At 36.6% G+C, this 24,303-nt stretch overlaps 1 protein-coding gene across 1 annotated transcript; it reads right to left on the bottom strand.

Annotated features, from left to right (window-relative positions):
* On the bottom strand, window positions 1-24,007 carry hax1 (HCLS1 associated protein X-1). The gene is made up of 7 exons (XM_039751970.1): window positions 23,856-24,007; window positions 19,989-20,197; window positions 14,871-15,082; window positions 12,321-12,384; window positions 9,095-9,210; window positions 8,022-8,094; window positions 1-591 (listed from the first exon to the last, which is right to left on the bottom strand). The coding sequence occupies exons 1-7, from the start codon at window positions 23,924-23,926 to the stop codon at window positions 476-478; spliced, it is 861 nt and encodes a 286-aa protein (XP_039607904.1). The 5' UTR covers window positions 23,927-24,007; the 3' UTR covers window positions 1-475.
* Window positions 24,008-24,303: the final 296 nt, after the last annotated feature.

Below are 24,303 nucleotides of genomic sequence, written 5' to 3'. Positions count from 1 at the left end.
AAAACATATTTTGAAAATCAAGATTTTATTTTGCCATGTACTGCATGGAAAAAGGTTGCCACTTCCATTAGGCATGGAAAAAGAAAGCCATGGCATATGTGTGTTAAGGCCTGCAAGGTGTAATAAAACAGACACAGCACATCTCAAATCAGGCCAGGCAAGCAAAGAGCTATTAGTTAATTATATTTCTCCACTCAACACAATACAAGATTTGTCTGGTATGATTTAAGAACTGCTGTGAAAGGACTTCAAGTTATTTCAATTTATCGGCCAAAATCTGTAATGCAAAATTAATTTTTCACGGAGAGGTCCACATACTCTACATAAAAACAATAAAACTGATACTCCCATTTGTTGAGTGTTTTGGAGTAAGAAAACGAGTTTTTAAATCTGGTGCCAAGAAACAGTTAATATGTCCACACAATCAGATGAAATGAACATTCTATTTGTCCATTAATGCAATTGACATAGTCTTCTATCTGCTGGAAAAAAAACCCCTGAAAAACTCTGAAAATATGGATTGGTCACTTTGTAAGTCTGGGATGTGTGGGTCAATCTTCTTTCCATCACCAGTAAATTGTGAGGAATCACCTAACACAAAAGAAAGCAACAACACAGATTAACACAAAGTTAAAGTTCTCAACTAAACCTTCTACAGTGGATGGATTACTTCAGTAATACAATTCCACACTGGACACATTTCATCACCAAGGATCCAACAAAGAAGGAATATTAGATCCAACCCATGTAAAAGGCTAATGAAATATTCAATTCTCAACATTTGTGCATTTAAGTTTCAGGATTTCAAACATTTCTGCAATTTTATTTGTAACCTCATTTTTACTTTTACATTTGCAATCTTACACATTTATGGGTTTTGTGACTATATACAGTAGAGAGAAAACTTAAATGCAATGCAGGCAAATCTGAGGAGCGGATAGTATCCTTACTAGGCACTTCACCAATCTTGTTCACCCTACTGTAGTAAATTGCTCTCCACATCCATTTGTCTGGTCATGCAATTTTGTCCCCAAAGCATAGTGCAAGTCCTCTGCGCTCTAAGCCCAAATGTTAAGTGTGTGATGCAGCCTAGTGAGAAACTTTGTGCTGGAATGTCAGCAGCCTCTGCCATGTTCCCTTATGCCGAGACCCTTTAGGATCTTAAGCTGCACACGAAGTAGATGCTGCTAATATACTATTTCAAGCCAGATTGTCCTTCACAATCTCTCAACACCATCTGCCAGGCTTGAAGGACAGACTGCTGCTGGTGATGTCAAGTGCTCGCCAGTCAAGGCATCTTCCAACAGCAGAGACTTGAGTTTTTTTTTTTCTTCATTGAGATGTTAGCACAAAAGTTCAGAGTTCTATAAAAGGACTATAGAGAAAACTGTTTTGCATGTTACCATTTGAATTTTGTGTACAGCATTTAATGGGTTATTCCACGGTTACTACGTTATGAAAAGTGTATATTAAAAAGAACTTCAGCAATCTTGCAAAACATTCGCTTTTGGTGGTCACTGGAACCTAATCCCTTACTCCTGTAAGTTTAAGGTATTAACATTCATGAAATTTCCTAGGAATGCAACCCCCCACAAAAGCTGAGGAATTACTGTTTAACAGCAAAAAGGAGAAAGAAAAAAAAAGCCCACTTAACTCCAAGGGTATTAAGATCACACTGCATACTGTGTGAAGACCCATCTGCTTACAATTCACCCGACAAAAAGATACAGCAGAACTGAAAGTTGTGTATAGGGAGATGGCCAATTGCATCTTCTACTACTGCAAGACAGGGCGGCACGGTGGCACAGTGGTAGCGCTGCTGCTTTGCAGTTAGAAGACCTTGGGCTCGCTTCCCGCGTCAACTCTGCATGGAGTTTGCATGTTCTCCCCGTGTCTGCGTAGGTTTCCTCCGGGTGCTCTGGTTATCTCCCACAGTCCAAAGACATGCAGGTTAGGTGCATTGGCGAGCCAAAATTTTCCCTAGTGTGTGCTTGGTATGTGTGTGCCCTGCCTGGGGTTTGTTCCTGCCTGGTGTTGGCTGGGTTTGGCTCCAGCAGACCCCTGTGACCCTGTGTTAGGATATAGTAGGTTGGATAATGACTAACTGACTGACTATTGTAAGATAAGAGGCAGAACTTTTTCATTTTGACTAAAGAAAGTTTCACAGTGGGCTAGTCTAGAGATTCAATATTCTCCATAGTGAAGTTGGTCAAATATAACTGTTTCAGTTAAATACTGAATCACAAAAAGGTTATTAAAAATACTGAAAATAAAGACATGTGCATTCAAGGCAGAAAAGAGGGAACAAAAGGTTTGTTAAAAGAAAGCCTCACCCAAAAATGATTTAGTTTAAATCTTACTGACCCAATGTGTTTTGTAGTGACAGCCAAGAAAAATATTTAATTTCATGTAGAACAAGATAAAAATGTTTATGATGTAACAGAACAGCAATGGTGACCAGTATGTGCAACAACAATGTGTAAACATCCATGGAAAATGTTGCTGTTGTACAATCCACATATCGTTGCCCATTCATATAGTCAAACATGTGCATGGGCACTCCAGTTTCTGTATTACATCTTGCCTAAAGAAGGAGCAGGAGTTGCCTCGAAAGCTTGCAAATTGTAATCTTTTTAGTTAGCCAATAAAAGGTGTCATTTTGCTCGACTTTTCACTACATTACATTAACAAGAAATGCACACATTTTGAAAACATGAATGGATAACAGAAATGAGGAATATTAGACACAAGTTATGCAAGAACTTGTATCATTTTTTCCATGGTTGCTTTCATATTGTTTATGACATAATAGAACAGTAATCAAAGATATTTTTCCCTCATTCTGCATAAAATCAGATTAACATAACATTATACGTGGTTTTACATTTATAATTGACTATTTGCGACAATGTTTCACTACAGTCGTTTTGTTCTCCCTTATGTATGCTGCTAATCCTGAAAAATGAAGACTTCTCACATCAGAATACATTTAACTGCAAGTAACAAGCTTTATTTTCAGCTTCCCATTTTGCTTTGGTGCACCTCCACTTAGCAGTCTGTTAATTTTTTCCAGTTTGGATTTTTAAATTTACCTAATTGTTCACTATACTGCATTACCTTTAAATTAAGTGAAAATATGTATTAATGGAAAATTAGCAACGCTCAGTCCACCTTAACATTTCCAATTGATTCTGTCGGAGAACAAGCCTCACTATAAGCCACTTCAGTATATTTCACATCTTTTGTTCTGTATTAACACTCTATAGCGCCAACTCCCTAAATTTGCTTTTGACACTTCTGAAAATTAGTAAGGCTCCATTAGGCTCTGACCCTGCAACGCTGAGCTGAATCAAGCAGGTGAGTGGAAGCATGGATGGAGGGCTAGATGGTACATTCATGTACTGAATAATCATTTGTACCATAAGCATCAGTCTTATGATTCAGGTTATCCAAAGCATTAGATTCTGCAGTTTGCTCTGTGCTTGAAAATGTATGTGTAATTTCTGTTCAAAACCATATGTTGGGCAATGCAGTGTCACTTTAAATACATTACTGTTTATCACATACCTGATTCCTTTTATTAAGAAAGCAGCACTTCTTTAATCTCAGTTTAAAAAAAAAAAGTGTCAAATTTCCTGCTTCAATGAAACAACGGAATGGGCACCTTTATTTTAAGGTCCACAGTCACAATTTCAAAGAGTTCATACCTGAATGTTTTGAGTGGTAACAGCAAAATTAACTAAATGAACTCTTTAAAAGTAAGAGAATGTTTAAGCCTACAACTTCTCAAATACCTCAGTAACACACCAAACCCCTACCTACACATATTGACGATAAAGTTAATGTGCAAAAGAAAGTAAATCCACTTTTTAATTAATTGTTTTTATTCATTGTTATATACTGTATTTGACATACATATGACAATCAAGGGTAATTTTAGCAGATGAAAGTAAAATATACAACTTTACGCTTTTAATAACTTACTTTATGTTCATATTTGAAAAACAAATATATATATATATATATATATATATATATATATATATATATATATATAACACACACACACACACAATTACATGCTATTTACCATTGTTCTTTTGAGTGGATAAATAAATGATGCAATGTCTAACACGCAACAAAGAAATACACTGCATACATGATGGTTTTGATGCAAAATAGTTAGTGTAATTGATAGAAGTTCTCAATAAGAAACTATTTTCTTAATCCATGATGTTGTCCAGAGAAAGAATACAGTGGTGTGAAAAACTATTTGCCCCTTCCTGATTTCTTATTCTTTTGCATGTTTGTCACACAAAATGTTTCTGATCATCAAACACATTTAACCATTAGTCAAACATAACACAAGTAAACACAAAATGCAGTTTTTAAATGATGGTTTTTATTATTTACTTAGAAAAAAAATCCAAACCTACATGACCCTGTGTGAAAAGTAATTGCCCCCTTGTTAAAAATAACCTAACTGTGGTGTATCACACCTGAGTTCAATTTCCGTAGCCACCCCCAGGCCTGATTACTGCCACACCTGTTTCAATCAAGAAATCACTTAAATAGGAGCTGCCTGACACAGAGAAGTAGACCAAAAGCACTTCAAAAGCTAGACATCATGCCAAGATCCAAAGAAATTCAGGAACAAATGAGAACAGAAGTAATTGAGATCTATCAGTCTGGTAAAGGTTATAAAGCCATTTCTAAGGCTTTTGGACTCCAGCGAACCACAGTGAGAGCCATTATCCACAAATGGCAAAAACATGGAACAGTGGTGAACCTTCCCAGGAGTGGCCGGCCGACCAGAATTACCCCAAGAGCGCAGAGACGACTCATCCGAGAGGTCACAAAAGACCCCAGGACAACGTCTAAAGAACTGCAGGCCTCACTTGCCTCAATTAAGGTCAGTGTTCACGACTCCACCATAAGAAAGAGACTGGGCAAAACGGCCTGCATGGCAGATTTCCAAGACGCAAACCACTGTTAAGCAAAAGAACATTAGGGCTCGTCTCAGTTTTGCTAAGAAACATCTCAATGATTGCCAAGACTTTTGGGAAAATACCTTGTGGACTGATGAGACAAAAGTTGAACTTTTTGGAAGGCAAATGTCCCGTTATATCTGGCGTAAAAGGAACACAGCATTTCAGAAAAAGAACATCATACCAACAGTAAAATATGGTGGTGGTAGTGTGATGGTCTGGGGTTGTTTTGCTGCTTCATGACCTGGAAGGCTTGCTGTGATAGATGGAACCATGAATTCTACTGTCTATCAAAAAATCCTGAAGGAGAATGTCCGCCATCTGTTCGTCAACTCAAGCTGAAGCGATCTTGGGTGCTGCAACAGGACAATGACCCAAAACACACCAGCAAATCCACCTCTGAATGGCTGAAGAAAAACAAAATTAAGACTTTGGAGTGGCCTAGTCAAAGTCCTGACCTGAATCCAATTGAGATGCTATGGCATGACCTTAAAAAGGCGGTTCATGCTAGAAAACCCTCCAATAAAGCTGAATTACAACAATTCTGCAAAGATGAGTGGGCCAAAATTCCTCCAGAGCTGTAAAGACTCATTGCAAGTTATCGCAAACGCTTGATTGCAGTTATTGCTGCTAAGGGTGGCCCAAACAGTTATTAGGTTCAGGGGGCAATTACTTTTTCACACAGGGCCATGTAGGTTTGGATTTTTTTCTCCCTAAATAATAAAAACCATCATTTAAAAACTGCATTTTGTGTTTACTTGTGTTATATTTGACTAATGATTAAATGTGTTTGATGATCAGAAACATTTTGTGTGACAAACATGCAAAAGAATAAGAAATAAGGATGGGGCAAATAGTTTTTCACACCACTGTATGTATATGTATATATATTGTATGTATATATGTATATGTATATATATTATATGTATTATGGGGTGCCAAATAGGCAAATACATTGATTTTCTGAATATATAAAGTCAGCGCTGGAATATCCATCCATTTCCATTTGTATCCAACCACAGGGTCACGGGGGTCTGCTGGAGCCAATACCAGACAACACTGGGCGCAAGGCAGGAACCAATCCTGAGTCGTTTCAATCAATATATTTTGACTTTGACTTTATATATTCAGGAATGACACGTTAACTTGCTCCCAGCCCTAAATACAACAAGTGAGAAGCAAAACACGCAGCTAGCCAGCAGGTGATCCGACCACTTCTCCTTGCATGCGTTCAGCCACCCTATATTATATACATATATACAGTACAAGCCAAAAGTTTGGACACACCTCTTCATTCAATGTGTTTTCTTTATTTTCATGACCATTTACATTGGTAGATTCTCATTGAAGGCATCAAAACTAGTTTAGTCTAGTTTCTTTAAAATAGCCACCCTTTGCTCTGATTAATGCTTTGCACACTCTTGGCATTCTCTCGATGAGCTTCAACAGGTAGTCACCTGAAATGGTTTTTACTTCACAGGTGTGCCTTATCAGGGTTATTTAGTAGAATTTCTTGCTTTATCAATGGGGCTAGGACCAGCAGTTGTGTTCTGCAGAAGTCAGGTTAGTTGGACGATGATTTATTTTTCGTCATGACAATGACCCCAAACACACCTCCAGACTGTGTAAGGGCTATTTGACCAAGAAGGAGAGTGATGGAGTGCTGCGGCAGATGACCAGACCTGAACCCAATCAAAATGGTGTGGGGTGAGCTGGACCGCAGAGTGAAGGCAAAGGGGCCAACAAGTGCTAAACACCTCTGGGAACTCCTTCAAGACTGTTGGAAAATTTGGAAGATTTTTAATAAATTTGCAAAAACCTCAAGTAAACTTTTTTCACGTTGTCATTATGGAGTGTTGTGTGTAGAATTCTGAGGAAAAAAATGAATTTAATCCATTTTGGAATAAGGCTGTAACATAACAAAATGTGGAAAAAGTGATGCGCTGTGAATACTTTCCGGATGCACTGTATACATATATATATATATATATGGTGGCTGAACGCATGCAAGGAGAAATGGTCGGTCATTCATTCATACATACATACTAGACATTAAGCCTGTTACAATAACGGGCGCTAGAACAGTATTGCATAAACATTATTAGGAACAGTCTATATTAAATGGCAAGGGACCTTGACCTCATTCTGTTTGTTGTCTTAATTTTTTTGTTAAAAATATTTTTGCAAGAAGCCTAAAGTAAAATATTAAAAATAAAATAGAAACGTATATGACAATACAGTAAGTATAATTAATATTGCCTTAGTGTAAAACTTTATAACAATCTGTAATACACAATATCTGAAGAAGATATTTAGGAAAATGTTTTTATTTTTTTACCTTTTTTTTTCAATAAAATTTCATTATAGACAACATTTTTTGTAAACACTCTTGTTCAGGACCAGCTACAACGTTGACAACAACATCTGTAAAACTTCTAACTTTTGACAATGCAACATATAACTGACCGTGGCTGAATACTGGTTCTGGCAAGTAAATGGCAACTTTTTCTAAGGTTTGCCCTTGAGCTTTATTAATTGTTATGGCAAAGGTTAATGTAACTGGAAATTGTCGCCTTCTTATGGTACAATCGATCTATTTGCTCATATTTTTCTTTGTCTTTCAGCCTTTCTTTTGTTGATGTTTACCAGCTGTACACACACACATACATACATTTATATAATGTGTATGTATATATATATATATATATATATATAATGTATATGTATATATATGTATATGTATATATATATATATATAATGTATATGTATTATATATATATATATATATATATATATACACACATTTGTGTATGTCTTCAAATATATATATATATATATATATATATATATATATATATATATATATATATATACATACATACATACATACATACATACATATAATACACACACACAGAGGTATAAATAAATACCAAGTGCTTTCCTTGCTGGCTGCCATACTCTGACATGCCTCACTTTGTATTATTCTTTAGCTCCCTAATCAACCGTAAACACAACAGTGGATCACTGACCTCCTTTACTCCGAGTCACTGTGGCCTCTTCATTGCCATAGCTATCCCTTACAGTTCTTCTCTCTTCAACAGTCTGAATACAACAATGGGGAAAATGCACAGTAAATTAAAAAGGTTTCAGTATTGCCTACCATTGTTGCTAACTACAACAAAAAAAAAAAAACTAAGACATTCTTATTAGATCTAATCTTTGATATTCTACCCAAAAAAGTATATTTATAGTTTGAAAATACTGTTTTACTATAAATAGCTGTCACACCTTCAGAATTATATTATTGTGTAGATTAGAAAATGAGCAGAAATCCAGGAGTACTAGCTTCCGAAAACAAATACTTAAGTTTACTGAAAACAAAGAGACGTCCAACTCAAGTTTAGTTGAGTAGGTACGATATTTCTTACAGAAGGGTCTACTTTCTCTCAAAACAATTAACACATAAAGCACATATTTATGATAGTAACACATCAAAACTAGTTAAATATGTCTCATTCAAAACTTGTCTTCTCTACCAGACACTATGTAAACCACACACACTAAAAACACAAAAATCAAACCATCAAAACAAAACATATATTTTAATAGAACAAAATACTGTACTTTAAAGATCTGGCAAAAAAGTACAGATTTTGTACTAAAACAACCGTCTTCTATTATCCATAACAATGTAATGCTTTCTCTATTCATAAATCAGGTGGTAGCCTTTGAAAAGTATAAAAAGAAAATCACTGAATGCATAATCCCAGGATTTTAACAATAATAATTTTTGGGTCTTAACAAATTTACCCAACTTCAGGGGCATAAATTTAAACATTTAGCTTCTATAGCATTTACAGGACTGCTTTACTGTTTTTATTGTAAAATAAAATAAATATTTTAAATCCTCCCTCCCTGTTAAGCTTTGCAAAAAATAACGAGGCTGTCGAATTAGAAACACAAGCCTAATTTTTTTAAATTACCATTTATAGTAATTAAAACATCAATGTCTTCAAAAATGCACTTTACATATATAAACTATACATGTGATTCAAAAAATAAACCTGCTCACTTCCACAACATAAAATGTCATCATACTTACACCATCGGGAGCTATTACTTTAGTAAATGAGAAGCTCTTAAAGTAGGATTTCACTTTTGGCTCAGGAGGCCTCAAAATGTCATCAAGCCCTTTTTCAGACACCTGTGAATCTAAAACTAAAATAAAAATAGCTAAATTAAAACATTAAAAAAGAAAATGGCAGCAAACTAAGAATGTGCAAAAGCAGTGCAAATACTTCCAAATGATTTAGAACAGTGGATCCCAAACACGGACCTAGAGACCCATTATGGCTACAGGTTTTTGTTCCAACCAACTTCTGTTTTTCACTGGACTCCTAGACTAATCAAGTGAGCTGTGCATTTCACAGTTTCTGTGTTGCACAGTCAATGTAGAAATTATAAAACTAAGCTTGGCAAATTAAATATTAAAATGTAAAAAGCAGTTATATGGGGACATGTATTTTTTTTATTCTAATAAAATTTTCATCCTGCTTTTCAGTATGTCTGGGGCTGAAGTAGTTGCAGCCTTTTTGTCATTTATTGTTGTCTGCCCGGGTGTCTGTTCTGCTTGTTTTTAATTGTCATTATTATAATACAAGAAAGGAAGCAAGTAACATGGAAACAGAGCATAATAATTGAAAAACAACCAAAAAAGTTACATATTTTAAGCTATAGCAGAAATAGAAATATTTCGAATTGTCTTACAAATGTAAAAAACATACTGCCATGCTTTACTAAATGCAGAATAAGAGAATAAGGAAAACACCAGCTAATTAAATTAGATTTATTATTATCAATTATCACCACCAATTGTGATCTGTTTAGGAATAAAACCTGCAGTGGGTCCCCGGGAATGAGTTTGGGAACCACTGGTTTAGAACATTCTGTTGGAAAAAAAAAAATATTAAAAAAATAAAATTTCTAAGGGGGTAATGAGCAGACATTACTGTTGATATGAATTGGCTAAGAAAGCACTATGTAAATGGTGTATTTTCAGAGAGAATATGTACAGTGCATTAATTTATCACAGTGCCTCTAAGGTGTGGCATTTGAAAAAGGCATACTGAGTAAATAATGGCAAATGCAAGGGTGGCATAAATAAATATATTTAATATAAATAATTAATCACCTACTAACTTTTAAAACGAACATAGCATTCTTAAACTCATGCTTTAATCTTCTGCAACTTCTCCGGATCTGGTTGGTGGGGGTAGCCTTAAGAGCAAAGATGCACAGATGTCCTTTTTCCCCCCACCACCTCCTCCAGCTCATCCTGGGGAGATATTAAGGAATTCCCAGACCAGCTAAGACATATAACCTCTCCAGTGCATCCTGGGTCTGCTCTGAAGTCCCAGTTGGCCATGTCTGAAACATCTTCACAGTGAGGTGTCTAGGAGACATCCTAATCAGATGCCTAAACTCCCTCAATTAGCTCCTTTCGATGAAGGAGCAACAGCTCTACTTTGGACACCTCCGGAATGTCTTGTGCTCCTCATTCTCTCTCTAAGGCCAATCCCAAAAACCCTGAAAAAGAATCTTTATTCTGCCAGTCAAATCAACAATCTAGTTCTTTAGCCTGTGGCCACTGGTGAGACCAGAACTTAGATCGACCTTTAAACCATGAACTTTGCCCTTTAGGCTCAGCTCTCTCTTCCCCACAATTAACCAGTATAACACCTGCACTTCAACCTCCTGCCAATCTCCTGCTGCCTTCTTCCCTCAATCATGAACAAGCAACAAAGATACTTAACTTCCTCTACCCGAGGCCTCACTTCATACCCAACTTGTAAAGAGCACTCCAACCTTTCCTGCTGAAAGCCATGACCTTAAACATGGAGGTGCTGATCCTCATCCTAGCCACTTCACAAGTGACTGCCAACTAGCACCAGTACACATCTGAGGTCACAGGCCAATGAAGCAGAGATGTGATCATTAGGTCACCAAGCTGGATATGTTCCATTGCTTGGATGTGCATAGAAATTCGGTCCCTAAAAATGATAAACAGAATAGGTGACAAAGGGCAGCCCTAGCAGAGTCCAACACCCATCGCAAAACAGCCTGACTTACTGCTAGCAAAGTGAACCAACCTTTTGCTCCAGTTGTACAGGGACTGAATAACATTCAACAGCAGACCCCAGTACCCCATACTCCCAAAGCATTCCCTAATGGACACCCTGAGGGACAAGGTCATATACCTTTTTCAAGTCCACAAAACATACATGGTGGTGGTATCCCATCTTAAGGAAAGGGGACCAGAGGGGGTGTTGCAACTGTAGGGGAATCCCACTTCTCAGCCTTCCTGGGAAGGCCTATGCCACGATTCTGAAAAGGAGCGTCTGGCTGTTGGTCGAACCTTGGTTTAGAAGAAAAAAATGCAGATTTTGTCTTTTTTGTGGAACACTGGACCAGATTTTTACCATCAAAAGGATTCTGGAGGGTTCATGGGAGTATGCCCAACCAGTCCACAAGTGTTTTAGGGTAAAAGCACTGTCAAACCCAATTAATCTAATTCAGGGTCAGTGGCTCAGAGCCTATATACACCAACAGAACTGGGAACAAGGCAAGAAAAAGCCTTGGCTAAGGCACCAGTCTATCTCAGTGGGGTGACATAGTGGGTCCGCAGCTCTGAAAGAATGGCCAGTTTTTAAATAAATAAAAACTGCACTCGCAGCTTAAGGAGGGGGCATGGTAATGTGGTGGGAGCAGTTCCCAGGCGCGTTGCGGTGCACAGGTGCGGGATCGCCTGTGTCCGTAATTAATGCCGGGAGCTGCAAATCACCACGCCTGTGCCACATCCCCATTATAAAAAGGAGAAGCACAAGTGCGGAGGAGAGAAAACAAATAAAGGAAAAAAGATCAGAGAAGGAAGGTTAGTGAAGAGAAGAGAAAGGCGGGAAGAGAAAGCCGGTGCAGGAGCGAGCGAGGAAGTGAGAGAGAGAGGCTCCCAAATTGGAAGAGGTAGCATCTAGCAGAACCCGTACCATCACAAGGGGCCACTAACGCATGCATACATGCACACAGGCAGGATCAATCTGGAGGCACTAATCATCCTAGCCAACACATTTTTGGGGTTGTGGGAGGAAAATGGCTAAAATGACCAGAAACAAAAACATGTAATATGTATTATCCATACATAGAAGCCTTTAATAAGGGATTAAAGTAATGAGTGTACTCAACATTCTAGCAGTTCTTACACTTTTTTCTTATAAACATCAAGATACAGCAGTACATACAACACAAACCCTTTAAATGCTCCTTCTGCATACCTTTATCCTCCTTTACAGAACTATCTTCCGGTCCTGAGTGGTTATCCCTCCAGGCATCTTCAAACTAGAACAAGAGATAATTCATCAAGTTCAGGGAAAATTGTGTAAACATGGAGACCACCTCAAAAAGGACAAAACTCAAAATTTACTATTTTATTGTTCAAAGCAATTTAGTATTGCCAGAAAAAAAGTTTGGAATAAATGAAATAACACTTCATTAATTTATTAATTTTAATTATTGGTACTGATAGATCTTGCAACTTTGTCATGATGTCCCGTTGTATTCTAGGTAGAGCTTTAACAGCGACTTCCTGCTGCCTTCTCCTAAGCGTAATATGAAACCGTTTATACATGTCGATATTTAAAATACATCCAAAGATACAAGGTACATAACATTTGTGGGCCTACTTTTCCAACCCATCCAGCAACAAGAATGGACCTGATAACGGCTGGGAACTACCATCAACTTTCCAATTTAACCCCTTGTGCACGAAGAGGTTTTTGGCATTATTGCAACTAAATTACATACCCAAAAATAAACATTAATCACTAGTTTATTGTAATAAAGGAGGTGCAAATGGCTGAAGAGTATTGAGTACTACACTTCATTTCTTTTTTTTTTTTTATTTATCATTTATATGATTAAAACCTTTGTTGACATCAATATTAACTAAATAAAAAAACAAAGTTGGGGCTTTAGGAATTTCTCTCCAAAAAACTGGATTTTGCAGTACATAACCACAACATCGTATGATGCACAAGTGCAGAGGAAAGAAAACAAATAAAGGAAAAATGATCGGAGAAGGAAGATTAGTGAAGAGAAGAGAAAGGCGGGAAGAGAAAGCCGGTGCAGGAATCGATTTTCTTTTGTGTCACAATCTGTAAGTTATTTGCGTAAGTTTAGTATCACAACATTGTAAAATTATACTATAGCACAAGGTTTGGAAACATATTGTTCCTTCCTTTTGGAAACATTTGGTCTCTTGCACCTAAACAATCTCTCAAAACAAGTACGTATTTCAGTTATATATCTAAATATAAATATACACACAAACACTTTATATACAGTAACTCTAAGGCAATGAGAACAATTTGCAACTATATATATATATGCCAGTTATTGAAACAAGTTCTGTTTACTGAAAGACACAGTGAAACCTTATATTTTGTACAACACATTTGGGTTTTTGTCCTGCAATTCACCAGTCTTCTCCTGCCTTCTGTTGCAATTGTCCCACAAAGGTTTTATTTATCTTTCCTGTTGCTGTTGATTTTTCCTTGGTTTTCACGTCTGGAATAAACTAAGTACATACATTTTTATACCAACCCGGGGGGGAAGAGAACAAAGCCTTTGCTGGTAGCTCTGAGCACAGGGCAGGAAACAAGTAGCCCTAAGTGCAGAGCTAGTCATACAGAGACATGTACCTAAACTAGTGTTTCTCAGACACTTCGGAGTCACAGGAGTCCATGGATAGCTAGCGAGCATATGACACTTTCCTACAGTTTAATCTGACCCCCCATCAACACAGACTTGCAACACTTTTTATTTTGTTTTTAATAGCACTCCCTTTAAACCCTGTGAACTACCCAGCCACTGTTTAATATTTTTTTTCCCCCATTTGTAATCGTACTTAATTCTCCCTTCTCAGGTGTGGCGTTGATGGGAATATGCCAGGAGTGAAGCTGGATAAGGATGAGATCCTGACCATTATTTTGAGGGTAGTGGAGTCAGTTAGTTGGGTTCTGTTCTCTACTTTGAAGTAAGCTTTAGCTTCAGGAGCAGCATGTGAAGGACTATTTTATAAACGCTTTGACACATATGAGCAGTCTTAACTATGTGAAATTTCTTCTGCCCTTATTGATCATCAAAGTTCAAAGTAGCTGGATAACCGCCAGTAAAAAAAATTTCTAGCTATTAAGTGCCTCTTTCACATAACTTAGGATGGTCTAATATAAAGAAGTACATTATGTTATACGCTCTATATTTTAAAAACCTCATCAAATTTGCTCCTGGTGCTGTTTCCTGCCTTAAAAAAGCTATATGACTTCGAGATGTTAGAAACCAAACACTGGAACTATTCTTGTACACAAATACATTTTTACATGCAAAAGTCAGTTCTGTAAAATGTTTTTTATATATACTTTCTATATTTACATACTTATCAATATTTTCATTAAAACTATATGAAATGCTTACAAGAGAAACCTTACCAAATACTGTACAAGAATTAATATGGTCTGAAGAATAAAACAGCCATCTAAGTGTGGCGCATATAAATGAAACTTAAAAAATGCTATCCACCAAGTCTGCTAACCTCTTTGGACTTCATTAACATTTTCTTTCTATTGGAACTACGAACATGAACAAGGTCTCCACTTCTGTATTATCAAAAAATGTATGACCTCCTGTTTGCAGCAGGTAATCCTTGCAAGTATAAATACATTAGTAAACTGTAAATGAAAAATGTGCTTGCTTACTTAAAAAAAAAAAAAAAGATAATGATTTAAGTATTATTTATCAACACTGATTTGCACAATACCCATACTTACCCTTCTGAAGGGACTTCGAGGCCATTCGGTGGAACCTGAAGGCCCTGGTATATGGTGTGGCTGGTCAGCTGCAGAGCTTTCATCCTGCGAGTTAGGGAGGTGGCTGTCAGGATATTTTAACATGAAGTCTCGGAGGGAATGTCTTCCCTTTCTACCTGTGCCTGTTCCATCTCTAGATGGTTGTTGAGCAGGCATTTCTATGCTTGGAATTTCTGTCCATAATTGAGATAAGATAAAAGAAAGAAAAAGATTGCATATGAGGAGTAGTCTGATTTTAGTTACAGATACATACATGTTTACAAACATACTTGTCTGAAGAAATAAACCTGAATGAAGTACTTCCAAGATGAAATGTTGTAAAGAAACAACTACTGAATGAAACAGATTTCATACTTTTTTTAAAATATTTCTGTCTAAATAGAAGTATTTTATTATTAAGAAAATATACTCAGTGTAACCTAAACATCAACCTATTTATTTTAAAAATAATGGTAGGTGTCAATGATATGACCTTGTGTAAGCCTGTGTCTGAGCAGATGCGGGAATGGTGCCCACAGGATTGGTGCCTTTTGCTGCTTTGAAAAACTCCAGCCTCCACAACAGTGAAGAGGATAAAGCAAATTAAAGAGTATTTTGCAAATATTAGTGTTCCCATAGTCCGAGTTGAATTGGATTAATAAGACTGAATTGCCTTACAGCCCCTATCACTCAGATATGAAACATGTTTGGTAACTTATGTCTGACTCGCGCGATAAGATTGGACCAAAGGAAATACAGCAAGTATATATAACAACATGGTAGCCAAGTTCACCAAGTTGACGCTGAACTTGGCAGAAAGTCATATAAGATTTTAAATATTGTAAATGGAAAGTCACTCCACATCCAAACAGCAAAAATCACAAAATGTAAAAGGTTAGGCATGCAGCACATTTGTTTGACAAAAAGGGGAGTGATTTTTTTTCCTTTTTAGCTGTGAAATGGAAATTTAGTTAAAGACATTTTTTTTCTAACCGAAATGTTCATCATAAAACCAAAAGAAATTCCACAATGAAGTTTATCCTACAATGTGGCTTCTGGCCATGTGTGTTAACATACAGTATACTATACCTGGGTAGATGGGAATGCACCGAAAAAAAATGACATAACTGCAAAAACAAAGAAACTGAATACAAATTAGCCCATGCAATATGTGTTAAAAGCATGCAGGAAAGATGGACAGAATCTCCAGCAGATAGATAGCAATAATAAAAATCCTCGGGTACTGTTTAGAACAGTGGCTAAATTAACAAATGGGAATTCAGATCTACAGTGCAAAATACCAACAGATATTAGCAGTACAGACTTTATGAACTTATTTAATGAGAAAATTAAAAATAAGATCCCAGATCTCAGCATCACAGTACAAACCAAATACTAGCTTAGCAGACCCTGCCTCACATTGCATTCAGCAGTTTAATCATTTTAATCCTGTAACTGAGCAGGAAGTCTTAACTTTAATTTCTAAAATCAAGGCCACTACTTGTTCCCTAGATCCAGTGCCAACAAAACTAGTAAAAACTCTCATGGATGTTCTTGCAGTGCCTATTCTAACCATTATCAGTAGTTCATTCTTGCATGGCACAGTACCTGATGCACTAAAAGTGTCAGTCATTAAACCATTACTTAAAAAGTCAGACCATGACCCACACATACTAAATAATTATAGGCCTATTTCAAATGTACGCTTTCTCTCTAAAATACTAGAAAAAGTAGTTGCCAATCAGCTTCAGTCACACCTTGCGCATTACAATTTATTTGAGAAATTCCAGTCTGGTTTCCGCACTGGTCATAGTACAGAAACGGCACTAACGCGGGTTGTAAATGGCATTCTGACATCCTCTGATGAAGAAAACTCCACTGTAATTATGATGTTAGACTTAAGCACAGCATTTAACACCATTGACCATTCTATTTTAGTACACAGGCTAGAAAATGATGTTGGGCCTACAGGCCCCGTGCTCGCTTGGTTTAGTTCTTATTTATCAAATTGATTCCAATATGTACAGAAATGTGCTGACAGTACTCCATCATTATACACAGAAGTTCAATATGGTATCCCGCAGGGCTCAGTACTGGGACCTTTACTGTTTTCACTTTACATGCTTCCACTGGGATCTATCATTAGGAAACATAATGTTAATTTTCACTCGTATGCAGTTATACCTTTCATTTAGATCAAATGAAGTCTCTCTGATGTGGTCTTTAATTAGTTGTTTTAGTGAATTAAAGGAGTGGATGGCTGAGAACTACTTGTCTTTAAACATTGATAAAACAGAGAATTGTTGGAGGGAATGACGCTGATCACAATAATATTCTGTCATCATTTAACTTAGTTGGAACTACCTTTAATTTTACTGAATCAGCCTGCAATCTAGGAGTTATCTTTGACTCTAGCATGTCATTTAAAGAGCATATTACAAAGTTGTCCAAATCATGTTTCTTCCATCTTAAAAATGTTGGGAAATTAAGGTGCTTTCTAAATAAACAGGATTCCGAGAAATTAATTCATGCATTTATTTCTAGTAGGACTGACTACTGCAATGCGGTGTTCACTGGATGTTCAAACTGTTTTTTATACAGCCTCCAGTTAATCCAAAATGCTGCTGCAAGAATTATTACAAGAACAAGAAAATATGAACATATAACTCCAGTTCTTAAATCCTTACATTGGCTTCCGGTTAAGTTTAGGGCAGATTTCAAAATCCTCCTTTTAACATATAAAGCACTAAATGGCCATGGTCCAGCTTACTTGTTGAACTTATCATGACTTACAAACCAGAGCACACATTAAGATCTCAAGATGCCGGTCTGCTTATGATTCCAAGGATTAATAAAATAACAGTGGGAGGTCGAGCTTTTAGTTACAGGGCTCCTAAACTGTGGAATGGTCTGCCTGCTACTATAAGAGATACCCCTTCGGTCTCAGCTTTTAAATCCCGGCTGAAGACTCACTACTTCAGTTTAGCATATCCTGAACTAGAGCTGCTGATTAACTGCACAGACTGCATCTCTGTTGTTAGTCATTAGCACTAAAACATAAGTAACATGATAGTTATAATTTGATACTAACCCTCACCTATTCCGTTTCTCTTCTCGGTACTCAAAGTGGCACTTGGTGCCACGGCCCACCTGACAAGTTGTTTTGCCTGCCTAAGGTAGAGTCATCCCTGATGGAGGAATGCAGGATTCATGGGAAAGAGGGGTCCTTTCATCGGATTAGCGCTATTTCAGCTGTGGAATGGCCAAATGGGGGAGGCAGCTGATGGCTGAGGTCTCCAAGACTCTAAACAAATCCAAATCATATGTGATATCATCTACTGTTAAATTCTACTCCGTGCTTCAAAAATTTGTATTTTTATACTGTATTGATGATTTGTTCTGTTCTGTGTATTGTACTGTATTGTATTGACCCCCTTCTTTTTGACACCCGCTGCATACCCATCCAACCTGGAAAGTGGTCTCTCTTTGAACTGCCATTCCCAAGGTTTCTTCCATTTTTTCCCTACAAGGTTTTTTTTGGGAGTTTTTCTTGTCTTCTTAAGAGAGTCAAAGCTGGGGGGCTGTCAAGAGGTAGGGCCTGTTAAAGCCCATTGTGGCACTTCTTGTGTGATTTTGGACTATACAAAAAATAAAATATATTGTACATCACCTCTGGGAAAAAGAAACAGGGTCTACTGGCTCTTAATTCTAGCAAAAAAGCTTGCTTCGAGCAAGCTTGCTCCCAAAAAAGCCATTTAAATAAATGTCTTACTACAGGGAGGCTGAATAACATCAAGAAGAATACTTTCCTTTGTACACATATTTGATCTCAAATTCCATGCATATTATCTTACTTGAAAATGTGTGTTATAAAACCTATTCCATTTTTAGGACATTCTACCTTAAAGACTTTTATTCATTTTTTTTTTTTATTCAGGAAGCATACACACTTTTCTATAAGAACTGCACCAGTAGTCTACTGCGCTCTCTCACTTCCTTATGATGATAAGAGATTTAGGCAAAAGCAAAAAAAGTTTACAAATAAACCAAAAAAAAGGTTCATCAGGTTTAGCTAGCGAAATGTAAAAACCTTAAAACCTGAAGAAGAAAATGGACTGCTAAAATGCAAATGCCATTATCATACTAATAAAGACTCAACAGCAAAACGCAAAAAGGTGTTTGTATAATCCTACTGAAATAAAATCAACTGCAGAACTAAAATAAACTGCATTGACTTTGTAAAAGAATATAATAGTATAGACATCCTTATAGACTTACTATATGCAATAATGCTATCTCTGTGCTTAACACTAGAATTACCAGAGCCTACGAAAAAACTCATAAATCCGTCCCACCTTAAATTGCTTCTTAAAATCGTTCACAGCTCTCCACCAGCATCTTTCTTCATCTAAATGTGCTGATAAAAATCAGGCTGCCAGCAGCCGGCTATTCCATCCCCCCACCAACTTAGAACGTGCACAAACGTCTCCCAGCTCAGCACACTTAGATGACAAAAGACACTGGTGGAGAGCTGTGAATGATTTTAAGAAACAGTTTAAGGTGGGACGGATTTACGAGTTTTTTCGTAGGCTCTGGTAATTCTAGTGTTAAGTCTCTTTAAAAATGGACCTTAGAAAGCTATCTTTCAAACAGCCTATTCTCAGTTGAATCTACAGTAACCTGATTACCTGAATCTGGTCACCTATTGTACGGACTATAACTATCACAGCTTACCCCAAGCAATACAATTTAACATACCAGTAACTCTTAGTACTTGAGTACCAAAATATTTGCTGTGACCTCTGCCTCTGTTGTCAGAGCCTCTATTTCATTTGAGAGAAACAAAAATAGTTTTTCCCTCTTAACTTGCTGTTCACTTGTCATTTTAACAAGATTGGCAGCTCGTTTCGGTTTATATAGCATAACATTATGTGACGATGTTATCTGTGTGGAGGCAAGCAGCCTACATGAGAGGGATGTGCTTCTCTATATGGGCCGTGTTCAAGTATGGATTTGAATCCAAACCTCTAGCAGCAGCCCTAACCACTCTAACATGATAACTTTAATCGTTAAGACGAAAAAACCTCTCTAGGCATTTACCAAATTCTCTAGATGGCACATCCCACTTATCCATTCTTTGAAAAAGTCCATCTATGTCACGAAACATCTCTTCAAATCCAAAGAACTCATTAAAGCCTCTTCCACCTGGTCCAAAGTTAAAACCAAACCGGAAGTCTTCACCAGTACCATAGTCTTGGCCATCTTCATTGTCATCATCCTCATTCATCATTCCTTCAAAAAAGGGGTCTCTAAAAAAAGAGATAAAACAGAAATTTTTTCACCAATGTTTGCACACATTAAATGCACACCAAGATTTGAAATTCTATGCAATGTATGAACACCTTTATAGATATTCTTCAGAAAGATTTACTGTCCACCTAGTCATGTGATAATCTTAAATTTTTCATTACGGCTGTTTTGTCAGGATAACAAACTTATCTCCACTAATTTATAAAGCAGTGTTTTTTTTAAGGTAGTAGTGAAGGACAGAATAAAAACAAAATCGAGTACCACTATGAACACTTCTGCATATCATCTCTCCGACGCACCGATACTGAGGACTTTTTAGTGAACAAACTATTTAGCAGAAGTGTGGAAAAAAAAAAAAACGCTACTGGGACTCCTTTAAACACACTGGAATATGCCTGGATAAAGCCCCATTGTGACCATATCTGCCAAGAAAGAGGTCTACTTTCTTTTTTATCATTCTGATTAATTTGTGAGAGAGGGTTTGTTCTTCCTTATAATATAGTAATATTGTTAATTTATTTATTGAGCTTCTGTAAAAAAAAAAGCCAAATTTCCCCCAGGGACTAATAAAGTTCTATCAATCTAAGAGTTTACAGATTCACTACATTGCAAAGGTTTTGTGGTGATTATAAAAGGAACTCTTATATCTCAAAAATTTTGTAAAGAATGACTATATGAAACTGATTAATATATTTTCTCACAAAACATAGTATAATAGGTTTACACAGATTATAGTAAAAAAATAAAAATAAAAACATTTACAAACTTTTTTGACAAGATTTGAAACTAATTTTACAAAGGGTTCAAATGTTTATGACAAGAGTAAAGTGTTAACATGATTTTAAAATTCCAAAAAACAGCCACAATCAAATTTTGTTACTAATGGCTAAAGAAATGGGCCATACACCACAAGGCTGTTCCATTCTTCATATCTCCAATTGTCTCTGCTCTAAATATTCAAAACTAAAAAGCCAAAAATTATAAACAATTGAGCAATATTTATGTTGGTGTTTTAAAATAAAGTATTCATGACAAAAGAGTTAAAGTGGCAAATACAAATCTGCATGATATTCCAACCCACTTACTACAATTTAATGTCTGGCAGGGCTAGGTTTAATTCCAACACAACTGTATGCAATGCAGGAAGCAACTCTGGACTGGAAGAACATCACTGAAGGACCAAATTATGTACCCATCTGCAATGGGTCAAAAACTGAGGTTTTGAAAACGTTATGGGGAAGCACAGTGACATAACATAAGAATCCATGGCCTATAGTCTGAATCTTAGTCTGATTTCTATTCTTTGTGGAGTCTCCACGTGTCTAAATTGGTTTTCCCATATTAGGCATGAATGTGCACTGCAATGTATTGACACTCTATCCAGTTATTCTTTACTGCCTCCACAATTCTGGGCTGGATTATGAGGTAGGAAGACTGTCTTTCAAAAAAAGAGGACAGATACGGGGCACATTTCTAAGGATGGTAACTAATACTCAACACAGTGCATAAGTAACCTCTTCAATTACGATGCTCCTGTCCTCCCACTAAGGTCCACCATTTCTTGTCACATCCCAGACTAACCTGTGCCCTAAGGGTGAAAGGGCCTTCAGTTCTTTTGCACCCAGACTTCGGAAGGAACTCTCTAAATTAATAAGATCAACTGACCCAATTCATTCTTTTTAAAAAGGCAACTTAAAACTCATTTGTTCAGGAAGGCAATTAACTTACCCTGACATTCTGATTCTCTCTACTTACTTTCTTTATCCAGGTGGTTAGATTATTTTGTTTTTATTCTGATTTATTGTCTTTCATCCTAATTCAAAGTTTTGTGTCTCTAGTATCTATCTTTATTTAGTGTTTTATGCAGATATTATTTTGTATGTAATGTTTTATGTCCTGTTCATTTTGAATTTGTGTGCTTTCAGGATGGGAAAGGCGCTATATAAAAAATGTATTAATCTTACAAAGTAACAAATCTTTATTACTTTTTCTATTCATAAAAATAATCAATTTGCACTTCTTAATAAAACTTTTTAAACAGCTGGCAATATTGCTATTTCTTTCCCTGTTTTTATCTTAGTTTTGTTTATCCCCCCTTTCTAACACAACAAAAATCCTAGCCTCTGATGGAATGAGACAGTTAATTAGGGCAAGTCAGATTAGGGAGACTTTACTGTACCAGAGGGAAACGTGTTTGCAGCAGAAAACACATAAGGCATTATTACAAAGATCTAATAAAATCAACAAAAACACAACAACTGACAACCAGCGTTATCATATATACACAAAGTTAAGGAGTAATTCACGTCAACAGTGCACAAAATAATAATTCAGCATTTAGCAGCATTCTTACAAATAAGAGAATTCAAAATACATATAGCTCTAGGAAGAAAAGAGCTCTTCAATCTGTTGCTCTTTACTGTCAGAAACCTAAATATGCAGCCTGATGGCAACAACTGGAATCTGGAGAAAAGATGGCTATTGTCGGACAGAATTTCATTAAGCCTCTTTCTAATCCATCTGTAACCCAATAATTTTACAGTGTTGTTAAAATGGTTAATATTCTCAATGCTGAGGTGGCCAAACCAACATATAAAAGCAAATGTAACAATCGATTAAATAAATGACAGTGGTCACTTTAAAACAATTGAGCTTCCTAAAAAAGAAAAGCAGTCCTCGGTGCTTAGCCTTATCAATGATCATCCTCAGATATTTGTTGTGCCCCATTATGTCTTAGAAATATTTTGCAGTTAAAAGGAACAATAACACCATTGCACAAATGGTCCATAGCTGTCTTCTTTATCTTGTATATGACTCACAATGAGTCGTAAGAAAATTTCAGGGTAGGCCTATTCTTATGTGAACTCCTGCAGTCATTTGTAAGCTAGAAACACAAAAAAGATGATAAACAGCAAGCTTGGGGGTACCGCAAGATATCCTTAGGTCATCACAAAAACGGACATTAACACGCGTCGAGGTCAAGAACAAGCGTAATTATTCTTAACTCAAATAATTTTGTAACTGACGTCTGCATTGGTTGTGTTGTTCACTCCTAATGCTAATCTGTCCCGTCCCTCCAGAGAAAAACGTACCTGGCAGTTTGACTCAGTACAAACCTCTTACTTATTTCTAGAAACTTCTTCGTCACGTTACGGTGTGTGTTAGTTTAAAGCGTCTACTGGCACTTACTTTTTCAAATGATAATATACGTTCTGTTTACAAGCAATATAAAATCCCGGACAATCGTAGGAAAAATAAAAAACCGGACCGGACCCGTACTTCAGGCATCTAAATGAGTTCATGTTCGAGAAAAAGAGCCGGTCTGTAACTGTTATTCGCACACGTTCACATTAAGTTACTCTACAGAAGCAGCAGTATTTTCTGTAAGCGTTTTACTCTTTAAAATTGGTAATAAAAAGAAAAACGTCACTGCCTCCGACAACGTCTTCAAAAGGGACACCACACAAAGCGAAATATAAACATGTCTGTATTGTTTTTGAAGTATTTTAATCTTAGCCACCACAGTGTCACCCCGTAATACAAAATCAAAACAACTTCAACGCGGTATCTTTGCTCCTATGACTTGTAATGAGCGGTCCATGTATTTTCAACTGTCTAAACGTAACTAAATATCTGATGAAATATAAGCATGCTTACATTCTTCGCTGTCCATGAAAACCACCCCCATGGAACCCAAAGAATCTTCTAAATAAATCAAAGACACTCATTGTGTCACGGCTCACGCAACAACAACCCTAAAATAAACCATCGACGACGCTAACGGAAAGTTGAAAGTGTCGTAAAGTGTCGCTCGAATGGGACAGCTTCGAAGAACATGTGACAGAGTAGTTTGCGTGCTCTGATTGGCTGGTGAAGTCATCCGGGAGATTCAGCCTGGATATTTACAGTACAGTATAGAGAAATAATTATACAAGTCATTTTGAAAAATTAGGGGGATGGGGGTTATTTTAAGATGATTGCATTTATGAATAATTTCTTTACCTAAAATAATAAAGAACATTAATTAAAATATCTTTTTTTAGTAATATAATATCTTGGAAAAAGATCAAAGTAACAATTTTTTTGGTCTAACCATTTATGTAAA

This window comes from Polypterus senegalus, chromosome 1, assembly GCF_016835505.1.
Source record: "Polypterus senegalus isolate Bchr_013 chromosome 1, ASM1683550v1, whole genome shotgun sequence".
Classification (NCBI taxonomy): domain Eukaryota; kingdom Metazoa; phylum Chordata; class Cladistia; order Polypteriformes; family Polypteridae; genus Polypterus; species Polypterus senegalus.
The sequence above is the reverse complement of the archived record's forward strand: the minus strand, read 5'-3'. Positions and strand labels throughout refer to the sequence as shown.

Excerpts from the sequence above, each read along its gene's own strand:
- hax1 (XM_039751970.1), bottom strand. The coding sequence starts at position 23,926 with ATGAGTGTCTTTGATTTATTTAGAAGATTCTTTGGGTTCCATGGGGGT. Across the intron at positions 15,083-19,988 it reads TGTGCCATCTAGAGAATTTG|AAATTCCAAGCATAGAAATG; the intron begins GTAAATGCCTAG and ends AATTATGGACAG. Across the intron at positions 592-8,021 it reads AGTGACTCGGAGTAAAGGAG|GTGATTCCTCACAATTTACT; the intron begins GTCAGTGATCCA and ends CTTTTGTGTTAG.